This window comes from Cupressus sempervirens, chromosome 11, assembly GCF_028749045.1.
Source record: "Cupressus sempervirens isolate cs-2001-9-10 chromosome 11, ASM2874904v1, whole genome shotgun sequence".
NCBI lineage: Eukaryota > Viridiplantae > Streptophyta > Pinopsida > Cupressales > Cupressaceae > Cupressus > Cupressus sempervirens.
The window spans coordinates 381,645,879-381,659,586 of NC_143128.1; the positions used below are offsets into that span (position 1 = coordinate 381,645,879).

The 13,708-nt window shown below is 33.6% G+C and overlaps 1 protein-coding gene and 1 pseudogene across 1 annotated transcript; one reads left to right on the forward strand and one right to left on the reverse strand.

Moving 5' to 3' along the window:
• Positions 1 to 483: 483 nt before the first annotated feature.
• Positions 484 to 5,187, reverse strand: LOC149529643 (uncharacterized; annotated as a pseudogene).
• Positions 5,188 to 7,923: 2,736 nt separating this feature from the next.
• LOC149529644 (cyclin-A3-2-like) lies at positions 7,924 to 12,858 on the forward strand. Its single transcript, XM_089808171.1, has 4 exons — positions 7,924 to 7,927; positions 12,336 to 12,484; positions 12,571 to 12,705; positions 12,793 to 12,858. The coding sequence occupies exons 1-4, from the start codon at positions 7,924 to 7,926 to the stop codon at positions 12,856 to 12,858; spliced, it is 354 nt and encodes a 117-aa protein (XP_089664297.1).
• The last annotated feature ends 850 nt before the right edge of the window (positions 12,859 to 13,708 follow it).

Below are 13,708 nucleotides of genomic sequence, written 5' to 3' on the forward strand. Positions count from 1 at the left end.
TCTTGGATCAATTTTGTGACAATTTTTAGAATCAATGTTTTGGATCATCCTACGTGATCTATCAATGTTACTCTCCCGTATCCTGATGATGGATCATGTAGTATGATTTGAAACGTTGATGCTAAAAACTGTCACACAATTTATCCTAGAAAAAAATCAGCATTTAACATGGATTGTGAAGATCTGGTAGACTTACTTGTATTTAAGTCATGTCAATTATTCATGATACATTCTTGGACATTTATTATCGTGGAATCTTCTTCTACATAAACAAGATAGGAAAACATGGCTTCATGCCAAGCAGATCTTCATGCTAAATCTTATAGTTTAATCTCATTATGATGATAAAATAGAAAACGTCAGTGTACTTCAACAATGAACTTTACATTGGTTAGCATGGAGAATAAATAGAAAGCAAGCACAAATTAGTAATATATGCATACTTTTGATTTGTATATTTAGCAAATAAGAAAATAACATAGATTAAATATCAGGGGTTCCAAGCAGGCTAGTTAATACCAGTCTCTTTCTAATTTATTCCTTTGATACAAAACTTTAGGAATACTAAAAAAATTGTTTCTTCATAGTATCCAATTAAACATCTTCACATTAGTTCAGAAACCCTAGGTCTCAAACTGAATACATGCATGCTGAAGAAGTTATAAAAAGAATTAGATAGAACTCAACATATCTTAGGAAATTAAAATATACATCAATTTGGTATATTTGAAATAGGATTGAAGCATTTCACAAACATTTGTAACTGCTCCTCTAAAACCTCGCACTTGGTAATGGCATTTTTGCATTGCATGCGCTCCTCCTGAAACTCTAGCTCCAAAGCATCCACTTTTTTAGACAATCCTTTCATCTTAGTTTATGTTGCCTTGAATTGAGATTTAATATCTGATTTATGTGAAATTATGGCTACTAGTTCATTCTCTAATAACTACTTTGATTCCTTAGCAAATTTGAGTTGCATTTGCAAGTTTGCCAGCATTTGTTCCGATTTAGTAAGTTGACTTTCTGTGTGTTCAAGTTTCTCTTTAGTTGCAGCTAGGACTACCTTTTAGATTAGCATTGTCACTCTTCAAATGTGTAAGTTGTTCCTCCAACTCTGTAACTTGATGCTAGGTGTGATCAATCTTCTCTTTTGTTATAGTGAAGACTCCTTCCAGATTAGCATCCTCACTCTTGAGATGTATGAGCTCCTCTTTTAACTCAATAATCTAATATTGTGTGTGTCCAAGATCCTCTTTGGTTGCAGCCAAGACTATTTCTAGATTTGCATTCTCACTCTTGAAGCACATAAGCTCCTCTTCTAACTCTCCAATTTTGCTTACCTGGGCCTTCAACTCAGATTCCAAAGATGTTTTTTCTACTTGAATGCTGTTAAGCTTCCTAATTATGTATAAATTGCCACCAGCTAGTTGAAAGCGTAGGTTATTAGCCTTTTCTTCTCCTAAAAGATCCTAAGAACTTTCTTATCTTGTGAAATTATCTGTACTAATTGAATTATGAAGAAAACTAGACTGCATCAGGTTGGGCAATTGGTTGCCAAAATCTGTGGCTTCATTTTGGAAGATTTCACTGAAACCAAGAGCAAACATTTTCCTAAATTGAGATAACAAAGGTATCAGTTCAACAATTAACTATGTAATGTTTTCTTTGCACTACAAAAAGTAATCCACTAACTGAGAAAACTCTTGAATTCTAAAAACTAGTTTAGCAATATTTGATGATTTAAATTTGAGTCTTTTCAAGGTCTTGGGCTATAGATTGTAAGAAATTAATGACACTAACAATAGCAGTTCCAATCTCTACATCAATAGAACTAATTCTAATCCCAGTATCAGAATGAGAAGTGAAGTTAGCTTTCATAGAAGACTAGATATGTGTCTAAGAATCTCTAGTACTTTTAGCATCTATTGCCATGGCATATTTGACCTCATCTAGTATTTTGTGCAGGTTTGCACCCTCAACATCAACAACAAGGATCATATCATGCTTTTCTTTGAGACTAACTAGGGTAGATTCATTCCAAGTGTTTCTAGCTTGCAGAACAATTCGATTTTCTTGTACATGGTTCATTTTTTTAACAACTCAGAGCATTCATGATTGACAGTTTGAAGCTTTGATTCTTTTTGTGCAAGAGCTTCTTCTAAGAAAGCTCTATCTTCTTGATTAGATGAAATATCAAAACTTCCTGAAACATTCTTGTCAGTTATTTCATCTAAATTTCTTACTTCTGCCTGATCCAATCTAATTGAATCCATGGAAGCCAATCTCTCCATCTCAAGGAAATCATCCATAAAATCTATCTTGGACACATCACTGAGCTTCTTAGCTTTTCCAATGACCTTTTCTATATTGATATGATCCAACTCTACAATCAGTGCTGAAGCCCATGACTCTACACTAGGGTCACCATCATTCTTGCCCTCAGAAATGGAAGACAAGCTTGGTGGATTGCTTGTGCTTTCATTTCTTGATCCTTCCAAATGCAACTCAAGTGCAAGTTTTCCTTGCCTTCGCCTCAAAGATTCCAACTGTTGTTTAACAGTGGAGAGTTTGGCAGTTTTTCTAGCACACATGACTCTAGAGGCCTTAAGCTCACCATTTTTCTTTGAGAAAGCATCTTTTAGCATCTTGTTCTCTTCTTCTATTGCCGAAACTTTTCCTGTATGGTATTCAATTGCTTTCTGAGAATGTTCTTTGTGTCTATCATTTAATGTCTCTACTGAAGAACGTGGTGAACTAGCACCCTTACTAAGTGACTTCCTCAATTTGATATCCCTAGACTCCCTTCCAGCAGTATCTACTTCAAGTTTCATTTGAGCCAGTGTAGTAGTCCCTAGTAATCATGTTTTAAGTAAATCTCTTAGCCTCATACACTTAGCCTCTAACTTGGTAACTTTCTTAACTATTTCTATTTGCTTCTTGCTAGCAGCTTGGGTAGATTTCTTACTAATATCCCTTTCATCAATTATTATACCCAGTTCTTTGTTAAGCGCATGAAGTTTATATTTGAGGCCAACATTCTCACTTTCTAACATTTCAAGTTTAGTTTGAAGAACTTTAGCCTTAGACTCAACTTAGTTTCTAGCTTCTTGCAAATCAGACAGTGCTTTTGAATTTTCTTGAAGAGATGTGGATGCTGCATTACTTCTTGCTTCTGCCTCATTTAGTAACTATTCCAGTTCTACTATTCTAGAATCAAGATCACATTTTGATTTGTCCCATTCTCTAGTCTTTTTCACCATAGCCTCATGAATCTTCTATTCTTGTTCCTCTCTTGAACTCCTAAGCTCCTGTGAAATTACCTGATTGAGTGTCTATATTTTTTTAAATCAAATCATATTTGAGGGTTCATGATGAAGAAACTCTGAAATTAGTGCTCAATATTTTGATTCTATCACAACTTTTTGTTTAGCATGTTTAACAAGAGAAAATCCAAACATTATTGCATTAGGAGAGAAAGTATTTGATTTTGTAAAAGTTTGTTTACATTGTATTTATTAATCAGAGAAAATATGGGAATTTCCTCTATACAGATTCATTAGTACTAATTCAGAGGATTTCACAACTAAAGTCTGCCCCAAGCAATTCTCAAGTGCCACAGTCAAGCTTTGATACTGTCAACAGAGGTATAGGACAACCTAAACAAAAATCTTTTTCTTGTGGGAAGGATTAGTCCAGCGTGGTGGATTGTTATGGATAGGATAACCTCAAAGTGTTGAAGCAAAATTCATTGCGACCAAAGTTAAGGTGTGAGCATTTGTCTCCTATAAGATCTTTCCCAAGTAAGAAAACCTATTGATTTTTTCTTTGTCTCCACCACAAGAAAATCCAAACTCCAAAACCCATTAAACATAAGAGGCCTAGAATTACATTGAATGAGACTGCCACTTTATGTTTTCTAAGTCTCCAGCTGGTACTGTACCTATAAACGAGCTATTTAGCTAAGGAAATCAAATAAAGATTGAAAAGATTGGAGAAGCAGAAATAACCTCACCTTCTCATGAATTCACTATAAAAGCCATGGGTGCTGGAGACTCCCCAAGAAAATTTTGCATAGTACCTCCAAATAGTAGAGGATTTCCTTTGATACTGGCAAATTCCAAACACCCAAACCCCAGAATCAACACTTCAATCTAAAAATCATTTATATTTTAATCCAAAAATGCATTCACATGTGAAACATAATTCCCACATAGCATAAGAGGGAAGATTGTTTGTACATGACGGTTCAAGCATGAGTCATGGGTACTGACCCAGTTAGATTGTTGTGGGACAAATCTCTAAAAATGGGGCATATGGTTAAATACTAAAAAAAACCTAGCATAAGATGAACCCAAATGGAAAATAAAATATGGATAAAGAGTAGAGCCTTACAAAAATTCTTCAAGAAGTGGACTTGATATTTCATTGTTTTGCAATAGCCTGCACATGTCACAAAAATTAGCACATTTGTCTCATACTGTAATGCTCAGGCATTCATTTCAGAAAGTGATGTCTTGTTCTTTTCCTTAGAAATCAGTCAAAACAGATACAAAAATGTTCTTGGTACAAAATTCCCCAAAAAGACCTCAATAGAGACAAACAGATTGAAGTTTGAAGCCATTGCAACACACTTGCCTGTTGACACAAATGGATATTTTCAGGATATATTCACAACTGGCAATGCAATGAGTCTAATTCTTTTAGATGAATGCAACTTACAACCATGAAAATCAATTTCACTTGGGTTAAATTTCATTCTACATATGTTGGTTTCAAGTATACATTTGACATCTTTGCTAGAAATGGGTTTATTAAGTAATACGGTAACATAGAGGAGTAACACAAATTGTCAATGTTTAGTTTCATCTAGATTACCATGGTCAGCAGGTAGATACGAACAAGATGGTTTCATAAAAAAAAATTAGAAAGTAATAATTTTTTCCTTAAGAAATGTTAGGGTTAGGTCAAGAATCATGGATGTGATTGCAAAGAAGTTGCATATTCTTAGCGATTGCATATAAAAAATGGTGGTAGAATGCAGGTGTAAAGCCAATTTACACACTCACTCAGCATCTTTTTAACCAAGGAAATTTGAATGATTCACACTCATATATAAACCATTTCAAGAAGATAAATAAACATTCTCTAAACGGGAAAATACAAACCAAAATGGTTGAGCACAACCATTGTCGTAGATTCTGAGATTTCTCCAACCCACTACTGTCTACCTCTACTACTGTATACCTAGTTGTTGTAGGTAGCAATACAAAAGAATATCAAAAGTATATACCTAGTTGCTACAGGTAGAAATACAAAAGAATATCAGAAGGGTTATCGAGAAGCAGGAAGCATATTTAATCTGTAGCAATGCTAGAAATTTACCTACCCTTGTTCTAATTTGCAAGCTGCATACACAAACTCACGTGCTAATGGTTGTCTTAGGCTTTTTCTTCATCCTTTTTTGTGAACTTGGGTTTGCTAGGTTTTGGCGTGGGACTAACAATTTGTTTGTTGTTTGAAGATGAGCTTCCCTCTTTTTGTGATGTTCTAACTGGATTTGAATTTTGCATTACTCTGAAGCTGCAATATTATTTTAAATAGTTTGATCATTTTATGTTGGCTCCTTGGTATTTCAATCAGCTTCTAAAAAAGATCCACCCTATTTTGTTTTGTCAGACATCTTAAACTTTTTTGCATTATTCACTGGTTGACGGGATCACAACTCTGATACCACTGTGAATGCCTTAACTAATAACTTGCAAACTATCACTTAGAGGATAATGTTATGTCAATTTACATTGTAAAATGTTATGTACATATGTAGAGGATAATGTTTTTTAATTTAATAAGGCCATATTCTTGTCTGCATTAATCAATGGAATGCTCTAATTTCAAAGATACCATTCCTTGTGTTTCTTTCAAAATTTAATTGTATCTTTCTTGCTGGATGCACGTGCCTTCAATGGAAAAATACACAGAAACATTGTGTCAACTATAAATTTGGATTGTAAATTGGATCTCAAGGCTATAGCTCTTCAGGCTAGGAATGCTAAGTACAATCCTGAGGTAAGTGGCTTGGATATTATTTCTATTTTCTATAAAAGTGTTATCACTTTACTATTCATGGTCGCTCAGAATTAAAACTCTCTCCATAGAGCTACACACACGTAAGAGATGCATAACTACAGTAGTATATTGTATGGAGGATTTGAAAATTTAAAAATTACTAGAAAATGCTTGTGGAAGGAAATTGTAATAAAAGCATTTCTATCAACTCTGTGTTCTCCAATAAGGATAAGATTGAAAACTAAGAAAAGATGACAACTAAAAGAATAAAGAATATTCCTAAAGTCTATCATAATAGCTTAGTTGACCATTATAAATTTATAACTAAAATTGCAATATTATTTTACTAATGGGGATGAGAATGAAAAGTCCCCTTCCCATTGTGCCTAGCTTGTAAAATGATTAGGACATCCCCAACTTGATGCCCTCAGATAGTAATATCTATAAAATCAAAGTTACACATTTCATATATGTAAAAAGTGATAGCTACCACCATATTATGAAAAAAGCTTAGTATTGAAACATAATTATTATGGGCTTACAAAATATGCAAGGCCCCTCTTAGACACCAATCCTTAATAAAGAAAGCTATGTGTGGCCCCATTGTCTATAAGAACAGTGATGCCCTATCCCAACAAGACTCCGCGAACTTTGAGAGAGTATGGAACTTGTCCCTTGGGTGGTCTTCAAAGTATAGCCAAGATGCTATAGTTAGTTCCTCCTCTCACTATTTCAGGTTCCTATTCTTCTTTATGAGCTTTAGATCTTCTGTCTTAGCCTCATCATCATAGGCAGCCTCAATATAATATGGATTTAATAACTAGGTTCCCATAACTCCTAGAAATCGAAGCACAATAGACTTACTTCTGAATTCAACAGTGAAATTCACATACCCTTTTATTATAGCATTAGATTCTACACTTCTTTTTAAAATCAACATTGTATTGATTCAAACGAGGTGCTCCAGAAATGAATTTGTTCCTTGGCTCTAAAGGTTTTAGATCTAGGGACTTTCTGACTACATCTAAAATTACACAGTTAAATCCTGATATTCATATGAATTGTAGATAAGTTGAAAAGTTGAGTCTTAAATTTATCAAGCTAGTTTTAATCAGTAGGTTTTTAATTGTGGCTATTTTTAAATTCAAATAGCTGTATGTATCTTTAGAAGGAAGCAGAATGATTTTGATGTTATCAAACAACATTAATGGCAACTATAAGGAAAAATTTATGTTTGGTCGGGATTGTCTTAGTTACTTTAGAACTCTTACTATTACATTTTATCAACAAATCCATACTGTAGATTGGATTTCTCACACAAGGAAAAGCTTGAATGTAAAATATAGTCAATGGTGTGTATTCATGATAGTGATAGTAGATGCATTGATGATTATCCTTAGCTATAATTTGAGTCCTACAGTTTGAAATCCATCAAGCATCTACAACCCATTTTGCATGTTGATAGCAATTTAACTTTCCTACGTATAGTAATTATTCAAGAAACATCATTCAAAATCTAATTTATGAATGTCTAATTTGCTTCACTTAAGCTTTTCCTAAAACTTACGTGTAAATCATTGATGCAAAAAAATAATGTCGTTACCTCTCTCTTGATTAGTAGGTTTTCCTATCATCCTAGTTTTTAAATTTAGCTTACTTTTTGGATTTTTATGTTTGATGAGTATTGGGTCAGTGGTTGTCCAACTACTTCCATGACCCATCCTAGGTATTTTCTCACATAAAAAAAAATTAGTGCTTAATTTGTCTATAATTTATTTGGCCTTATTAGTGTCTTAACATCATTTGGTAGAATTAGAATGTATGGATGAACTTTGAGTTACAAGATCTAAGTTAGGAATGGGTAACTGTTTATAATGGGTTAGGAGCTTTGAGTTTTAGCAAATTAGATAGGTAAGTCGATAATAAAGAAAACAGTTTGGAATGGATGTCCACACAACTAAAATCTGCCTGTTCATGCTCTATGAGACAATTTAAGCACCCTTACTTTCATAACCCACCCCTTTTTAAGAAAGCCCAAAAGTAACAATATTTTTTTGTTATTTGTGACTTGGCACTATAGTAAAAGTTACCCAACCATAGCCTATAGTTCTAATCTTCATTTAGTGTTTTGAAGATGAGTTTTGGAGTTGTAAGCCGATAGTTCCAATTTAAGCCAAGTAGATTTGCATATTTTATTTTTAGTTTTATATTTCACAAGACTATCTCTATTCTATAATGTGCACACTAGGTGTAATCATTCATTTCATCCTTGATCAAATATCTCCTTAAAGAAATCTAATCAGACATGGTGTTGCATGTTATATTTTATAATTGAATTGTGATGGAAGTATGATATTTGGGACTTTGTTAAATGAATTGGTATCCTTTCTTTGCCTTTCATAGAGACCCACTAACACCAATGTCATGAATGCCTTGAGTCAAACAATTCATGTTCTTTGTACATGTTTTGACCATCTGGATTAAAACATTTCATAGCAAGCTGATTGTGTAGAGAAGTTGCAGGTGTATCTCATGCACTGAGCTAATAGAGTCAAAGCCATTTTTGACATAAAACATTACATATCATGCTTTCCCATATGCATGTCCATCAATCAGGATTCCAAGCTCTATTTTGGGAATTCTATCAAAAAATTTGATATCTTACTAATCCCATTGCACTATGCATTTCAAGTGCCAAGCTTTATCTTTACTAAGGCCATTGAACAGTTAACAATCTCTTTGATGTTTCTTGCATTTTCTTTGTACATCCGTGCACTATCTCCATGATTCCATGTTTGGTCCTTAGTCTCTTTGCAATAACCACATGATCGATGATTGCCAATATTGCCAACATATTATGTGGAAAGGCCCTTTCTAGATCATATTTCAATGCAACAATTTATCAAACGATGGCGCTTTGAGGGGACAATGATCATATTCAACCGTGTGACTTTGGCTCATTGCTTCAAATTTCTTAGAGGATATAGAAACTTACTAACTATAAACAACATGTATGTTCTTAAAAAAAAACCCATAGTCACTGTAAACAATAGGTATGGACTTAATGCATATTTCATGAGTTGTGGCTCATAAAAAGCCATACTCATTAGCTTGAATTGTTTGTTTAATATCTAATGCATTAAGGTGATGCTTACAATTTGAATTCATAATAGCCATTTCTCATCAACTTAAATTGTTTGTTTAGTACCCATTGCATTGAGGTGACACTTATAAGGTTGAAGTATTGCAACTTCCTAGAAGGTCTGCCTACTCAATTTTGTGATGATCCAACTTTCCTTGACCATAAAATTTTCCCCAAGATTAAGCCTTCTTATCTTGCCATGCCATTTGCAAAACCTTCAACAAGTTATGTTCCTTATTGTAGAATTGTAGGGTTATTCTGTGGGTGATGATGGTGCAGTCCATGGGCATATCATGATAATAGTTGAAGGATGGAACACATGGCATAAATCTAAGATATTTATTTGGAGGTACATGAGGACAAAGAGCAGAGGGTACAATCTAGTTGCAGGGTCTACTGATGGAGTACTTAAAGACTGGAAGAAAAGGAAGAAGACTACCAATCCAAAGGGACTTGGATTGCTTTGATCCTTGGGAAAATGATGCAGGAACATCAAGGTCAAGGTTGAAGGCATGAGAAGACATTAAGGTCTCAAGATAACCAACATGACCATGTTAGAACATTTGATGTAATAAGTCCCTGTAAAGGTCCTTTTTTATATGTTTGTAATCATTAAAGTTCAAGTTGTAAGCCATTCTTGGCATCAAGATGAAAGGAAAAGGGTCATTTATGTAATGCATGGAGTCCTAGAATGTACTAGGTTAGATTGATTTTTAATTATGTGAAATTTGAATTCTTCTTTTGACCCTTAGGCTAACCCACTTAGGCCTATTTTTGAACAAATTTCAATTGCAATTATTTCATGGCTGAAATTGTAATGATCTTAGGCTCACAAGTTTTTGAGATTTACCCATCTTTTGAGCTCACATGTTCTTGATTGAAGATTGCATTAATATGTTTCATTCTTTTAGTCATCTTCATTAGTTGATGCATTAATCAAATTAGTCATTGCTATCAGGATTAGTCATGGCATGCTGCTATTAGCACCTAAGTAACTTTAAGCTTGTGACATCTCTTTGAGGCATTTTGCAAATAACTAAGATACATTGTCTATAAATCCACATTTTGCAAACATCTATGCCTTCTAGAAATTATAGGATCATTTTAGTTACATTTGAAAACATTAATCAACAATTTCCACATGTGCAGATATAACTACAACATGTCCAATTTATTTGTAGGTATATTTTCCTGTGAAGAAAGACCATGCCTGATAATATGAACCCAGAACAAAATAATGAGACAATGGCTGCATTGTGGGCTTAGTTTTGAAGAAAACTTGATAAATGTTATTGTCCTTGCAAAAAGTGTAAGGGCTTAAAGAATCAAAGAATTCTAATCACAACAGCCCAGAGTCATTGTAGGCAATATGGTCATGTTGAAGGGGGCCACGATTTTCATCCATTGCTAAATATGGATTTCCTACTGGAGGAACATGGAGGAGTGAATATCCAAGCCGAGGATAACACTCCCATGGAAGAAGATGATAATGTGCCAGAGGACATGATTGAAGAAGATGGTATTGGGACAGGTGATGAAGAGGCTCACAATGATGGTACTAGAAAATCTGATAATAATGATGAAGATGGTCTTGATATACCTTACTTGAGAAGGCACACGAGCCCTTATATGAAGGCTCCCAAACAACTCTACTGTCGGCTATAGTTTTGTTGGTGAACTTAAAGGTTATGAATAGTATATCCAATGTAGCAATGTCATGTATGCTAAGGTATGTCATTTTTGTCTTCTTCAATGTTAGCATACAATTACTATTCATTATATTTACAATGCATATTTTTTGTAGATTGATTAGTGATTTTTTGTTACCACCATCAAACATTTTGCCTCGTTCGTACTGAGAATTATCTAACTTTAGCTTATTGTTGTAAATTTTTTGTTATAGGCATATAACTATAGATCCTTGGATGGATCTACAATGTTCTATAGAGGAAGTTGTGAATTACTTTGTTTTTATGTGGTGTGCTAGATATAGATTTAGTTGATACATATCTTCACTAAAAATTGCAAATTTTTTTTGATGTTCTTAAATAAAGTAATATAGGTACTTGAAGCAAAAAAGTTATCGGTTTTCATGTGTCAAGCTAGACTGAATTTATGACATTTTCTTGAAGCTTCTATTGATTAATACTTACAGTCATCAATTACTTTTTCAGCTAAAATGGCGAGCATTACCTTGTTACATTGAAACAATTCAACAGGAGATCAATGTAAATATGAGGGGCATGCTTGTTGATTGGCTTGTTGAGGTTTTTTTCTTTTTTCATTTCTTCATGCTATGTGTATATTTATTTTCCCCTATTGTAGTTGTGCAATTAATTTTATATAATCAATTCAAAATTAGATTGTTGTAATAGCGTGCCAAGGAGTACAAGCTTGTGCCAAATACACTTTACTTAACTATGTCCTATATTGATCAGTTTCTCTCTACAAATTTTGTGAATAGACAAAAGCTTCAACTTCTTGGGGTTACTTGCATGCTTGTTGCCTCATGTTTACTTCTTGCCTACTGTAACATTTTCTTTTCTTTTCTTTTCTTTGGTTAGTTTTTAACTACTGCTTTGATGTCACTTTCAAGAAGTACAAAGAAATTTGTGCTCCACATGTGGAAGGATTTTGTTACATTACAGATAATACTTACACAAGGGAGGAGGTACAATTTTCCTTTTGTATTGCAAGATGATTTGTCACATCTCTCTTAGATGGTATTCTTAAAATGAGAGTTATCCTTATCTTAATACTAATAAGTGTTAGAAATAGAGATTGATGTCCTAACTTATTTGCGATATGATCTAACAACACCAACAACTAAGAGCTTTCTCAGGTAATGTTTTTTGTGGAGCAATCTTGGTGACTATTTTCATCGAAGTTAACATGAAAAAAAAAAATTGATATATTCAAATGTAAGCCATAGAACAATCATGATAAATTAATGTTGTACTCATTTTTCATTTTCCCTTCTCAATTCAAATAAGTGCTTTGCCCGTGCTGCTCAAACATGATATAAGGTAGCTTTACATTCTAGTTTTCTTTTGTTGTATGTGGGAGATAAAATTATTTAATATATAAAAGTATTTTATTCTTACCTTCATAATTTTTTTCATTCAAGTTCCATCTCTACATTTTGAATTCATGGGTAATTGTCTTGCTAAACTCACCCTTGCTGAGTATGACTTTCTCCATTATGTTCCGTCAATGATAGCTGCATCAACTGTATTTGTGGCAAGGATGACTCTTGATCCTGGAACTTGCCCTTGGGTAATGTAAATTCCATCGAGTCATTCTTTTGTTTGGTCTTGTCTATACTAAAATTTGAACAGGATTTTATTGTCCTCAATCTTCAGAATCCTATGCTAGAACATTACACAAGCTATAAAGTATCAGAGATGAAGGACTATATTCATGCATTGCATAATTTACAACTAAATAAAAAAGGGTGTGCATTGACTATAGTCAGGGAGAAGTATTGCCAACACAAGGTATCTAAATATCTTTTAGCATTTAAAATTCTAAATTTATCACCCCCATGGTCAATAATTTCCATCATCTTTCTTTTGTATTTACAGTTCAAATGTGTGGCAAACATGTCTCCCCCAACGGAAATTTCTCCTCAGTTCTTGGAAAACCAATAATAATGAAGTTGAAGCTAATATCTTGAGGGTTGAGTGGCTCTTAATTTGGAATGGGATTCAACTCACTACCAACAGATATATCAAATTTCAGTGTTCAAATCTATAGATCGTTTAATAATTGGCATCCTTTAATTTTTTTCACATTATCTATTTTCAAAGTCTACTCTATGTAAAGTATATAATATGTACTATTTGCATGACACTCCTAATTGTTTTGTTGTCCATTTATGTTTGCCAAACAACAATGGCTGAAAGAATTTATTTTTCAGGTCCTCAAATGCTTTATATAGTCTAGTTGAAATGATTTAACTTGTCACCAGTATAGATGTCAATATCCAGTGTTCAGATCCATAGCAAAACCACCACCTTTAGTTTTTTTTAGATGGTCTGTTATAAACATCTAATCCTTGTATTTAAATTCAAAAACTAGCTATAGTGGCTGAAATATTTTCCTTTTTCATGTCATTAAAAAAGTTTGTATTCCTACTTGAAATGATATATTTGCTTCCCTTGTAGTATTGATCATGTGGAGTTATTGTCTATAGCATCTACACTGGACATCAAAGAAGTAGTTCCAACATATCTGGATGACAGTCTCACCTCGAATGATTTGCTTATCGGAGTAAGCTTCGCTCTAGCTAGCTCTAGCTATGATAATTTTACGGTAAGATCTTCAAACCCTAACCCTACTCCATGTTGTTTCATTGATGGTTGTTATTGGTGTTATTGATGTGAACTGTCATGATTTTGACCGACTTGATGATGTTGTGTAATTTTCAAAGTTTTTGGTCTAATACTATCAATCTATTAGGATGGTAGTTGTTTCACTTTAAAAGTCCTGGGCTTTTAA

Coding starts and splice junctions, on each gene's coding strand:
- LOC149529644 (XM_089808171.1), top strand. Junction 12,485..12,570: donor ATCCTGGAACTTGCCCTTGG/GTAATGTAAATT, acceptor CTCAATCTTCAG/AATCCTATGCTAGAACATTA. Junction 12,706..12,792: donor AGAAGTATTGCCAACACAAG/GTATCTAAATAT, acceptor TTGTATTTACAG/TTCAAATGTGTGGCAAACAT.